The following is a 13,694-nucleotide window of genomic DNA, read 5'->3' as shown; positions in this document are numbered from 1 at the left end:
CATTTGGTCTTCACATGCCTGCCTTCATTTCCTTCTTAGAGGAGAAGTTTTAAAGGTATTCTGTATTATTCAGTTGCTCATTCTTAAAAATAAGGGAGGTAGCATAAGAACATACAAAGGAAGGGATGCCTTGATAAGGCAGGTTGTGCATTTCATGTTTTCTTCCTAATGCAAAAGCAGTCAGTGCAGGTCAGTTTGCTGGAAACCACTGTGAACACACCAATGAACTCCTGGAAATGAGTGCCACCAGGAGTGTTGGTAGGACCCCAGCTTCAAAGGTGAGATCTTCATGGGGATAAAACATAATAATCTAAATGAATTCTTGGGAGGGGAAAAAACCTGAGGGCTTAGGGCAGCCTCTGGGTAATGCAGCTGCCTGCAAAGGAGTTTTTTGTACTTTCCTAGGAAGGACCTGGATGCTGTCACTGTCACAGACAGGATGCAAGGCTTTCTGATCTGTTGCCATTGTTCTTCTGTTCTCATGAAGTGGTCTCCTGAGGTTCCTTGAGAGGTCTTGCATTAGGGGACGCCTTATTCGGTGCACGCTGTCAGTGCCTGAGGCAAAGTGATGGACGCTGCTGTAAGGGAGAAAACTTGAAATTCCAACTGAGGGAGACATCTCTCTTCTACTGCTGCTTTGAATTGAACTCCAGTCAGAACTATGGAAAGTTCCTCTGGAAAATGAAAGCAGTTTTGACTGGTAACATTTATAGCAAGTATAGCTGTCACTGCACGAGGTACCACTGTATTTTACAGACATCTCAGAAAGAAACAGGCAATTGAGCAGAAAAAAAATACTGAAATTCCTTGTGACCAGCAAGCAGTGTTTTAGAAGTAAAAATATGGAGGGCAGTATTGAGACACTTGTGCTCCCTCCACAGCTGTGTGTCTATGGGAAATGCTAAGGCCTCTGGGAGGGGAGAAATTAGGGGGTAAAAACGAGGGGTAATACTTTTAAAATTCAGCTTAATCTGGCAAATGTTTGCCATCCTCCAGATAACTAGAGGCACACAGCATAAGGCCAGTTAGTCTGTTTAGGAAGATCTGAGCCATGAAGGAAGTTAGCTTACAATATAGAGATGAATTTTCTCCCCCTGAGACTGATAGTTTTCTTAGTTATTGAGGTTAGATTGGCTTTAAAGCATACAATTTTCCTGATCTGCAATAAGCACTCCAGAAGATTATGGCTGCAATTGAATATGAAGGTAAACATTTTGTAGAAGAGCAGTGTGACAGGAGCTTGCTACCAAAGCCTGACGTGCTTCTATTTGCCTGTGTGCAAACACATGCTGTGAGTATGATTCCTTGCCCAGATGTCGGTGCTCTGCCCCTGCTCTTCTGTGGCGTTGCTGAACCAGGAGCATAAATGCACTGACGCAAAGTCAAATTTCATCCTTTCATCCTGACCAGAGCAGAAAATGTTTGTAATGAGGCTGTCAGTGCTCTGATGGTTGATAGCCAATTACTTAATTAAAATGAGAGTATGGCTATTTTCCTTTCAAAAAAAGGGAACATGTATTTCGCCAAGACAGCTACGGTCCAACAGCTCCCTAAAGAACCGTTATTGTAATAACAACAAAGAAAATCAATCAGCCCCTCTGGCTGCCCAGAGAGAGCAGCAGCACAGCGCCATGCCCTCCACACAGCCCAAAGCAGAGTGATGTGTGTCTGTGAGGCTGTCATGAGGCTTTCTTCTGCCTCTCAGCATCACTCCCATCCCACCTGCATCATCACCCTCATGCTGGCAGCTGGAAAATCTCTCTGAGCTTATGGCCTTGCTGGAAGGCAACAGCTGCAGGGCTCCTTTGCAGGCGCATCAGCTGAGCAGCAGCCTTCTCCAGATCCTTTATCCTGTTGTAGCTGTAATTGAGTTAGCTCATCTGTGCCCAAGCTGTTCATATGGCCTATTTATGTATGTTTGGTCATTACAGGCTGCCTTCAGCTTTCTAAGTAAAACCAGCAGCCATTAAGAGCTCATCAGTAGAGGTTAGCAAAGCATTGCTCATTTATTTGTGGATTTCCTTTTATAAGCAAACTCTAACAAACTTGAAGCTTTATAAAAAGCTCTGGGAAGAACTGATTAGTAGTAAATATGTTGTACTTCCAGGGCATCTTCTCTCTTTCCTGTACCTTCATGGTTGCAACACTGTATTTTCATGGAGACAGAATGACACCTATAGCACACTGGTTAATGGAAGTTAAAGCAGTCTTCCTTTTCTGTCTCAAACTGGAAACAAATAACATGATTTATTTTTGTACCAGATACAAATGATATACGTTCCTACTAAGAGAATAACAGTTTTGAAGCATTTTCTTGCTAATTAGGTCTGATTCATGGTACTCAATTTGGGGATTGGAGGATTTAGATTATTTTGCATAATCATCTTTAGTCTGTTATTTCTTGGTATGTTTAAGTGCACAACTGTGGTTGTGAAGGTTGTGTGGGCAAAGGTTCCTGCCTTTAGGAATCTGCTCCTGCCCCAAGGCCAGTTTTCAGTCCTCTGGACAGCATGTGTGTAGAGCATCCTCAAAAACTGTGTTCAAAGAGAAAATCAGTACTGCTGTTCTTTCAAATGTGGTCATCTTCACGAGTGCTTGGAGCAATTACTGACTTTCTCTACTAGCAGCTAAGATTGTGTGTATGTGTTTTAGTCTTGTCAGGGCAATCCAGCCTTGTAGAACTGTCACTTTGTATTGTCACAGTGATGCAACGTTATTGACCAACCTCCATACCTCTGGGATCTCATGCCTAAATCTGGATTGACCAGAACAAATACAAATCCATCCTAATTGTCTAACTAAATTAATGAGGTTTTCCTGCCACTGACTGCTCAGTGGCAGCCCAACACATGCCATGTATTGTATGGGCAGTGAGGCTGCAGCTGGGACTTTTAACTTTAATCAAATAATGTAGGAATAGTTTTACTAGTCCAGCCCAAAGGTCCTTTTATTCTATTATATTCAGTCTTTGGTTATGATCAGTAGCAAAAAGGAAAGAACAGTTTATGGTTAAATTCCTTGGTACAACTTATCCACTGATGTTGAGGACTTTCTGGGCTGGAGAGTAGCCCTCAGGTTGGACTTTCTCCAATTCTGTTTTGAAACAACTTAAACTTTTTTGTTCCCAGTTTTAAGTTAAGTTTTTTTGCATGAAGGGTCCCTTATATTTGAATTTTGAAGCTGCCACTTTTGTTTAATACGAGGCCAGTATTCTAAAAGAGGAGGTAATTCAGTATTGTCGTACTCTGCTATTCAAGGATACAGATCTCTTCTATATCCCCAATCAGTTGTTTATTTTCCAGGTTTCTTCATGTTTTACCGTAAAAGAACCTGTTTTGTCCTCTAGACAGTAATTTTATGCTTTCTGTACTTTTCCCAGTAATAAAATTTTATGTTCTAGGGCTGCAGTAAAGTTACAAGCACTAGAATGTGTTTACTGGTAAAGAGGTTCTGATCTCTGGTGCATCGGGGATTTGTAAACAGTTACATCTAAACAAAAGCCTCAGCTCTGATGCCCATTGAACCAGGTGGACTTTGGCTAGGAGTCTAAATCAAACTGCATTAGAAGTATTTTGTAGATATACAACTCAAAGTGAATACAAATCAAAAGTAGCCTTGACTTATTTAATCTCTGCATTTCTCACAGTATGGAAATGAAAATCAGACAAAGAACCTCACCTTCAGCTTCCATTATGTTTTAGCAATCTAATGCTGTTTTAGGCAATAGGTTTGCATACCTTCTGCATGGCACTGCCCAGAGAAGCAAACTCTGCCACAGCCTCCTGTTCCAGCCCCTCTCTTGGGTCACCAGGTAATGAACCAGAATGGGACTCACACAGAGGTGATGTTATATTGAGGAGCAGAGGTGGCATTTGTTTGTCCTCATATGTTCTTAGGAAGCTGTTTGTGTTTCCTTTAAGTGTTGGTTGTAGCAGTCTATGTTATAGCAAAGTTCCCATTCCCTGCATTATATTGTACCTGACTGTTTCTGCCTGTCAGAAACCACAGGCTGTGGCCAAAGGACTCCAGCCTTTGCCAGCCTGTGAGCCACAGTTCTCTTAAATGTTATTTCCCTTTTTAAGTTTCACCTTTATTAGAGTTCATCCCTGTAGCTGTTGTCTAGGTTTTGGGGGCAGAAGAGAAATATCTATTGATCTCTATGCACCATTGCACAGAGTAAAGTACTGCTCACATCTGTGGCATCACATACCACTGTATGGATCAATGGTGTACTGTGCTACATGTGGCAGTGCTGACAGCTATTGCTTGTATTTGTCCACTTGACAGTGCTTGCTCTTTGCCCAGCATGGTTTCTCGCAGAGCTCTGGGGTTACTGGTATGTTACTGGCCTGTTTTTCTGGTTATTCTTACCTGATTTTCTTCTACTGTGCAGTAGATTTCCCATCAATTCCCCCTGAAGCAATTATTGTTGTTGGCTGAGGTGAACAAAGCAAATTTTCAGGAAATCCTTTGCTGGGATTATGAGGGCTAACTGGGAGGAATCTGGATTATGCAGTGAGGAAAAGGAGTGGAATTATCAGCATCAAGCTTCTCCCTGAGCAGCAGCTTCTGTGATGTTGAGTGAAGCACAAACTTGCCAGGAAAGCTGTGTTCAGACCTCGTCTGTCTTTGTGTGTTTCTGTAACCAGGTTCTGACCCTGTCACAGCCAAACAAATTGAGCGGTATCATACAGCAGCTGTCTCCAATGTAAACACGTATGTTAACTGTGTATGCATTCACCCTAAACATGTTGCTTATGTTGGGTATCAGTTGACTCTAGGAAAAAACTGGCACCTCGTGGTGCAACATACTACGGAGAACACAGGGTGCATTGGAGAAGGAATACTGATGAGTGGTGTCTGCACTGAAGGAAATACAATCTCAAGTGTCCTGCCAAACAGAGAGATACTGGAGAAGTGCGTGATCAGGCTTTTTAAAGCACTGCTTTGGTTCTTATTAATTTACTGAGGACCCAAGCACACAAGAGTTAGCATTTATGAAATTCTCTGCTTGATCTTGTGCAGCATTCTGTTCTGGGAGAGCATTTCTGGCCATGTCAAAACAAACACTTGGAGATAAGTCCAAATGATTTGGTGCGTTCTCCAGCCTGTTGGTTTTTTTCTAATGCTCCTGGGTTTTATGCTGTTCGTATTTGACAGCTTTGCACGACATACGGAACTGATGGTGTGTTTCAAAGCTCCTTACACTTGTCAGAAACTTCTAGTCTGCATAGTAGTCTGGAACCCAGTGCTCGTGTGTTTTGCACTTGGCAAAAAGCAGTAATGTGATCCATCTGCTGGCTGCTGAATTTGAAATGAAGTAAAACAAAATCCACGCAGAGAGTGATGGAGCAGCATACCTATAGTAGAGCTTGTGATAATGCTGGTTTGGAGGCTGGAGCTTTGTGCAAACAGTTGTTAAGAATTCGCCCTCTATATCAAGGGGTGAATGTATTAAATCATGTTGCTGAGGTTTGCCAGGGCCTTGGATTAACCTGCAATCAGAAATCTTCTTTACCTTGATCATATCACCATGTTATGTCTGAGCTTTCAGGTTCAGTGCTAAGTAGCACTAAAGGATCTTTGTTCTTGCTTGCCTTGTATAGCACTATTAGAAGAAAATCACTCCTATTTGTGATAGTAGACCTTCCTACACAGCCTTAGCCATAGATCAGATCCTGTAAACAGGATGCTTCTGAAGCAGGAAGACCCGCATGGATTTGAGGTTTCTGTAGTCCATATTGGGCAGCCCACTATTCCTGCATCTTAGCTTCCTTGCCCCTGAAGTAGAAATTCATGACATTTTAAGTTCCTTTCTAAATGGTACCAAGCCTCACTGTGATTAAAAAAAGTGTGCCACGTTTGTGGTGAGTAGTATTGTTAGAACATAAAGCTATAAGGAAAATGAACAGTAAAAAAGGAATTGGAAAAACTTGTTTTAAAGACAGTGGTGCTGGTTGGGCTCTTGGAGGAGTCTTTATTCTCTGCTGCAGGTGGATGTCAGCAGTACTGAGAGCAGTTTGAGTAACACCGAGTGTGTTTGTAAGCAAAAGCCCCTGGTGTAGAAATGGCTCCAGCAGATCACAGCAGGACAACATCTCCTGCAGGAAGAGCAGGGTGATGCTCGCACACACCTGTAAATTATCCCATCCAAGAGGTGGGGGTTTGGGTATTCTTGTTTGGAAATTTGTTGTTGGGAAAACATGAATGACCTCACAACACATGGTTCTGTGCTGTGTCTAAATGGATTGCCAGTCCCCTGAGGCATGGGCTGTCTGCGTTTGCCTTCCATAGAGCCAAACACATTGTCAGCACTCAATTAGACATTGGATATATGGTTTTGTGCTGACTCAGAGCTGAAAGATAGCTACTATTTTTTCTTATTGAGCATCCCTTCATAGATCAAGCAAGCTATTTTTACCTGAACCTAAACCTTTCTAACATTTTTCCTGATGGGAAAAAATGAATCCTATTTAATTGAAATAATGTTGAAAGAGGAGATCTTTGCTGGGAGATGGCAGTGATGTTTTTAACCTTCCAGTAACTGAGGAAATGCAGCCTCTGCATGTGCCCACGTCAGTGTCTCTCTTTGCTCCTGGCTACACCAAGTGGATCCTATTGGTGAGAGAAGCCCCGCTCTGAGACATGAAGGGCTGATCAGCCAGTGTAGGAAAAGATCAATGGGGACAGAGGCAGCAGCACCTTAGGAATCAAAGGGTGGAAAGCTGATGGGTCAGTGCCAGTACAGGGACAATTGTAGAGAGAAGCTGCCAAAATTCTATTTGGAGGAGGAAGAGGAGAAATGTCGATAGATGCAGGGGAGGATGCTTTCCTCTCTCTGATGTCTGGGCAGAGGAGAAGGAAGGGACTATAAGGTGAATTTTTTTTTGATGCTACACATTTTTGTAATTCCAGTCATGCACACAAAAGCTGGGCAGTGCTGGCTGTGAAGGTTCCTGTGCACCTGTACAGGGTGGGACAAGCATTCAGAGGCAGAAATAGACACTAAGCCATCCTGTTTGGGCAATTACACTCTTCCTGCATTCTCACCACAGTCGGCAGTTTAGTGGCTAAGCCACAAAGGGAGGCATAAGGACGAGTATGATCTTTAGAAAATACCTGTACTTAAAAGAACCTCCCTCCTGGGATGGCATTCATTATGTGTCTATTTATTCATCCATTGCTCACACGATAATTTGCTTCTGCAGAAATGTATCTCGGCTCCACCCAGTGCTGGGACTGAGCCACTTTAGCTGGCACAGCTAGAGATCATTTACCAAGAGAAATTAGCACTACGGCACGTATAATGGTGACTGATGTAGCTCTACCTGCTCACGGCTGCTCTAAATGCAATCCCTGCCCCTTCAGCAGCTCATCCCAAATCCCAGTGGATTTTTAACTCTGCCCTGGCTTGCACTTTATGTCTCTTCAAGAGTTGGTAATATTCTAAGAGGGCTTTAAGTGTAAATGGAAGAGGAGCTGTTGATTAGGAAGAGGCAAATGAAATGCCAACTCCTGTCATAGCTCACTCCTCATGTAAAAGATTTGTGGCAGTGGGTTGATCCTGAGCAGCAGCTGCGGTAGTGTCACTTGGGTACTAATTGGGAGTACGTGAATACAAAGAGCAGAAAATGCTGATGAAGGGGGCATAGGAGCTCGCTAAGAAGAGGCTGGCAAATGTACCAGGCTCCTTTACTGGAACACATCCCTCTACATTATACTATCACCTTCTCTGCAAATTAATCTAGTGTCTGCTGCCCCTCTTCCAGCTGAATGCACAGGCAATTCTCTGTCTTCCTGATAAGATCTCTCCTTCATAGTGTTTGGTTATCATGGAACCTCAGCTCTTGGTCTAGAGTTACTCAGCTTTCTATCCCACCTGGTAACATGCCCTGATCCATTCACCTCTTCTCAGCCATCTCAGGCTGTAGGAGTACAGACTGACTTCTTGTTTGTTGTAGAGCCTGTGTCTAGTGGTCAGGAATCTCATCTGTCATCTGCAGGAGTAATTGCAAAAATTGATTCATGGGAAATGCCTACAACAGGCAAATCCTTTTGACAGATCACACAGCCATCATTTTCTGCATTTATTTGAGTCAATCAATGCTTTGATGCACATTTGGGTCATAAATACTGTGATCGCAATTGCATTTCTTATTATGACAGCTGCGTTCTATTATCTGTTATTTATTAGGTTCTGTTGTCCCTTCGTTTTACACCTTGTGGAGCTGTCAAGTTGGCTGTTTACTGGTGACAAAGCTCCCAGCTCTGTTCAGAACAGAACCTTCCAAAAATAAAGTCTCCAAAGGGAGCTGAGTAAAGGCAGGATGTATTTTGTTGGAGAGGCCCTGGATGAACTTATCTCAGTTTATTGGAAAGGACGTTTGGGCTTTTTTCCTACTTTTACCCAAATCCCAGAATTAGACACCACATTCATCATCCAGAGGTCACCAAAGCTAACAGTCCCAATGATCAATGTGCATTTTGAATCACACCCGCTATGTCTCAAATCTGAATTAATCGGGTTATTCAGTATTTTGAAATATTCAGATGTTGGCTTGAATGTTTCTAATTTTCCCTTGGAAGGTCTTTTAGCTTTATGTCTTTTTACATCATAAAATTGGCACGATATCTGATTCTGAGAGGAATGAATTCCAGCATCCTTGCAAGGGCAAGGTCAAACTGCAGTGGGTGGAGGCAGAGTCATTTTCTGCCCCTCATCCCCAGCAAGCAGTCACACTGTGCCCAGTTGCTGTACCAGCTCTGCAAGGTGTCGAGCACATGGGTGTTCATTCAGGAAAGCTTTTAATCATAGAGTTGACGACTCTAAAGTGCTTAATATAAGCATGTGCTTAAGTGCCCAATTGGACTGGGGCCAGTGCAATTATTGCCTCTCAGGGCTGAGGTTTGTAAGCCAGACTTTGTGCTAGTTAAACAGCAAGATTGTCTGCAGCAATACACTTGAAATGGGTGTGATAGAATGCTGCACATACTTCTTCTTTTTATCCTAATCCTTATTTATTTATTTAACTGTAAATGTAAAAAAAAAAAAAAAAAAAAAAGTAAATCTGTAATTCCCACCATAAACATCACAGTACAAAGTTGATATACACACAGTTGTATGGCTCACAAAATATATGCAAATGGATGCATAGAATTTGTAAAGCAGCTTTGACATCTTAATGTATTAAAGAAGAAGAGATGTAGATCATATCATAGTTTAGCATTCTGCGTGTTTTTGGGCTGTCGTGCATCACTATCTATGAAAAATTCATTATTTGTGTCTTAACTACTTTGGTTTTATACATTCGTTCCAGTCAAAGGAGTGTGCATCTTTCTCTTGCCCTTTCTTTTCCCACCCTTTAACATCTAATGAATTAAGGTTAGGCAGTGGCAGGAGTGGAACTGCCCAATGTGGGCCCAAACTATCTGACCAAAGCTGGGTCTCCAGGTATCCATGGTGTAGGCTGGAGGAGTGAAATCTGAAGTCAAGAAAGCTATTGTACCAGGAGGCTCCTTCCTGCATGCCAGAAGGTCCTGAATTAAAGCTTTGTAGTTTCGAGGGGAATGAAAAAGACTGTTTGATTAAGGAAACACCAACTGCTGAAATGCTATCAGACTGCACGACTTTGCAAGCCAGGGCTGCAGCACATCCAATTAAATGGAACTGCTCTCTGGAGGATTTGGTTTGCAGAGAATTAGTTTTCATGTTCTTGGCCTGATGTTTATTAAATGTTTCTTTCGTTTTTCTCCCCTTTGCAGTTTTCATCTGTAGCTTCATGGTGGCAGCGCCGATCTTTGGTTACCTTGGTGACCGTTTCAACAGGAAGATCATTCTCAGCTGTGGGATCTTCTTTTGGTCAGCTGTCACTTTTTCAAGCTCCTTCATCACTGAGCAGGTACGATCTTTGCTAAGGCTCTTTGCTAAGGCACTTTGCAGGGTGCACTGAATAGCTGGACAACGTAATCTTAAAGCACGCAGTATGTTGCATTATCTGACTTCCTAGGGGTCAAGTGTGACCTGCGTAACTTCTTTCTTAAGTGTGAAATCTTTGATCTTACACATCCATAAAAATAAAAGGTGAAGCAGACTGAAGCATCACCTTCTGTTGACATAAGGGCTTTGCTTTCGGGGAGATCGTAAAGGAACTTTGAAAGGCTATTAAAATGGACTTGAAAAAAATCCATGGCCATATAGTGGCTCTGTTCCTTCTGATATCATGACAGAAGTCACTGGAGTTAGTTGGGAGCTTTTGAAGACTCCTCATCCTGTTTATTTCCTTGCCTATCAGAAGCTCTTGTAAGAAAAAATTACCTGGCATTTTCTGAGGAAGAAAATCCCCTTCTTAAATCATATTATAGAGATGGTTGAATTGTGGTGGGTGGCAACATTCCTGGAGACAAATCAGTTCCTGGTATCACCCGGGTGATTTCCCCAAGGGAGGCAGGGACCTTCCTCACCCTTTTTGTCCAGCTGCGTTCCACAGATTGTAGCATTTGGGTCACGCCTAAAGAATGACATCCCAAGCCTCTCCTCCCTGCTTTTTCCTGCCCACGCACGTGCTCTGTAGTTTCTAAAAACAGAAAATTTCCACCTAAAACAGGCAGTGCCACTCACGTGTCTGTCTGGCTTTCATGTCAGATTGTCGCTGAGTTTCTAAAGAAAGGATTTACACAGCCAAATGTAGGAGCCTTTAACTCCAATTCTGGTTCTGGTTTACAATTATCCAAGAGTCCTTTCTAGAGAAAGACCATCTCCTAGCAACAACGAGGCACGTTTTTACATTAGTTTTTTTTTAAAGACTTTCTTTCCATAATGTTCTTTAAATTTAGCTGTGATTGTAGCCCAAAGAAGAGCCTAAACCAGCTGCACTTCTCCTGTTACAAACATGCTCAGGCTCTCAGCAGTCTCTCTGTAATGGATCTAGTCCTGTAGTTACAAATGGGAAAGTTACAAATTCTCTTCCAGATTAATATTGTATTTAACCAGAGATCCCAGTCCCAACTCCTTGTTATTGAGTCCAGGAGATTACGGTATGTTTTGCTGCTGCTGTATGGATTGTTCTCCACCCAGTGGCTGTGGCAGATGAACGAGGTGATAAGCAGAATCCCAGCTTCACACAGCATCCCTCCCACCTTGGTATCTTTAGTGGAGGTCTGATCTCTAACTGGTAAACCACATTGAAGAAGGTGAATTCCTGAAACACTCATGAGAAAAGGAAAGCTGATGCAGCCTTTTTCTTTATGCAATGGCTAACTGGGCAATTTTCCTGATCTCTGCCTTCTAAGAAATCACTGAAGGAGTGAAACAGTGGCTTTTCTCTCAAAATTTTTTCTTTCCTTATTTTTTTTTTATTTCTAAAGGTTATTTTGTGTGTTTGTCAGGGAAAAATGCTGTGAGTTGAAATATGAAAAACAAACAAACAAACAAAAACCCAAACCTGTTGATGCAAATTATGCAATAAAGAAATATCCACATGACAAGAAAAGAACATGGGAAGAGAAACTGTCTCAGAGAGATATCTTTTGATCTGAAGAAAAGGAATGGGACTCAGTGAAATACTTTATCTGGGTTTCTATCGAAATGCTATTTCATGTAGTTTGGATTAAGAAGATAGTGACTTAATGCTGTTCGATAAAGCATCAAACTGGCTCCAAATGTTATGTAGATGTGTATTTGCTGAGAGAACTGCATTACAGTTTGTAACACTTATTAAATATCCTTCATTATTTATTACCAAGGATCTTGGCACTTTAACAGGACTAATGAATGTCAAATTGAAGAATGAATCTCAACCTCCATCAGATAATAGGCTGTCATAGAAGGAAAAAATCAGTCTAAAATGTAAAGATAGTTCCAGAGTGTACAGGAGATGCTGGTTACTGAAAACAACAGTGCATTGATTTCTGGTGTACCAAAAGAAAGATCATCAGAAATAACACGACTAGGGTGATATTGAGAGATTCACATTTGTTCTGTTACATTCTGTGATTGGCCAGTTTGCATTTGTGTACCACTTCACTGCAGAAAAATAAGGAGAGTCTTCCTGCACTTTGCTACTTGTACGTTTCTCATCCATAACGCTATTTAGCTCTTCCTAAACGTCATTAGCAAGTTTGTTCATGAATGCAGAATTATTTTAAATTAGTACATATTTAGATCTCTAGATTAACTCCATTTGTAGAAATTTCAATAAAACATCCATTTATCTTAATTTGTAGTTTGTAAGTACTTAACACCTGCTTAGAACTTACTTTCCTTAATGCATTCCTATTAATTAGCTTTCCACCTGCATGTATATGAATGTACTTTCACCCACAAAACCATTTTGTTGTAGTTTGTGGCTCCTGGCACGCATCTGTTTTTTGGCAAGCACTTTGGGATTTGTGGTTCATGCTCTGTAGTAAATCAGGAAGAGTCACAGCACAAAGAAATGCACTGAGCGTACAACCTTCACGGAGTTGCTTCACTGAGATGCATTTCCATCCACACAAGAAGCTGACCACTGATCTGTCTCCTTTTGTATCAACATGAACTCTGCTTTTAGTGAGTGATCAGCTCTTTCTCCAGATAGCATTTGGATGAGCATAACGCCCAATTGCCTGTGTTATGGCTGATCATCTGGAGCTGCTTTATAGCCCAGAATGGCACTGGGAAAAATACGTAGACCCAGCTGCATGATTTCTCTTGTTCTGAACAGCTTTACACGAGGCCATGTGGCTATCTGGAGTGATGAGGCTGAGTGCTGAGAGTCTGTGTCTGGCTGTGTGGATATCCACATCTATTAGTCATAATGCTGCTGTTCTGACAGTTGACCTCTTTCTCCAGAAATCTGTCTTGGATTAAACCTTGGCTTTGGTGCTAACCTTCCTGCCCCTCAAAGCACAGAGTTCTGAGGGATCATCAGCCTTCTCCCTTGCAGGCAGACACCAGCTTCGGAAAGCAAGAAAGAGCTCAAAGGTAGAAAACTGCAGACTGTTCTCCCAGCCTTGTGAAATACGGCTATTTCCCACGTGAATGAGTAAAGGATACTTCAGCATAAAAGGGATACTATTTAACGGGTGAGCAAAGTGCCCTGCTAAGTAGTTTGGCTCCACTAGGTTGGGAGAACAAGCATACCTAATAATCAACAAAACCAGGCTGTGGTAATGTGGGTTTGCTGGGAGACATCAGAACTGCAGATGGGAACAAGTTTGGAAATGAAAAAGCAGAGAATAACAAGGTAAACAGGGGATGTTGAGTCCTCCAGTTCCCTGGTAAATATTTCTGTTTAGATCTTGAGATAGCTGACATGACGCAGCCTTCTTATTGTACCCCCTGCAAGTTACTTGGGATAGGTATATCTACTGCTGCTTTCCTCTTTTCCTCTTCTTTTGATTTATCACTAAAAGAGGAAGCAAATAGCCCAGTATGGAATTCCAGTTAGCCAGCAGTACTTGCTGAATCCCTGTGTATCAGACTTTGTGGCCTCCCGGGTCATGTGCCAAGGCAGAAAAAAGGACATAATATTACTTATACTAATCTCTCTATATTGAATCTGTTTTGCTTGTGACAGTAAGTAATGAGTAATCTGCCTGTCCTTTATCTCAACACTTGAGCCCTTTTCCATCACATTTTCTTCCTTTCTTTCTTTGAGGAGGGGCAGTGGAGAGCAGCACAGTGGAGGGGAACTGCCCATCAGGGTGAGACAACC

At 42.0% G+C, this 13,694-nt stretch overlaps 1 protein-coding gene across 2 annotated transcripts in view; it reads left to right on the top strand.

The window, feature by feature from the left end:
* Positions 1-13,694, top strand: part of SPNS2 (SPNS lysolipid transporter 2, sphingosine-1-phosphate) — a 92,317-nt gene that overhangs the window by 32,759 nt on the left and 45,864 nt on the right. For both annotated transcript variants that reach the window (XR_011905607.1, XM_072353366.1), the window contains exon 3: positions 9,763-9,899. Coding sequence is in view for 1 of the 2 variants with exons in the window: in XM_072353366.1 (XP_072209467.1) it covers positions 9,763-9,899 (137 nt within the window). In the remaining variant the exon portion in view is untranslated. The remainder of the gene's footprint in view (positions 1-9,762; positions 9,900-13,694) is intronic.

This window comes from Excalfactoria chinensis, chromosome 19, assembly GCF_039878825.1.
Source record: "Excalfactoria chinensis isolate bCotChi1 chromosome 19, bCotChi1.hap2, whole genome shotgun sequence".
In the NCBI taxonomy this organism is placed as follows: Eukaryota; Metazoa; Chordata; class Aves; order Galliformes; family Phasianidae; genus Excalfactoria; species Excalfactoria chinensis.
This window is presented reverse-complemented; position numbering and strand designations above follow the sequence as displayed.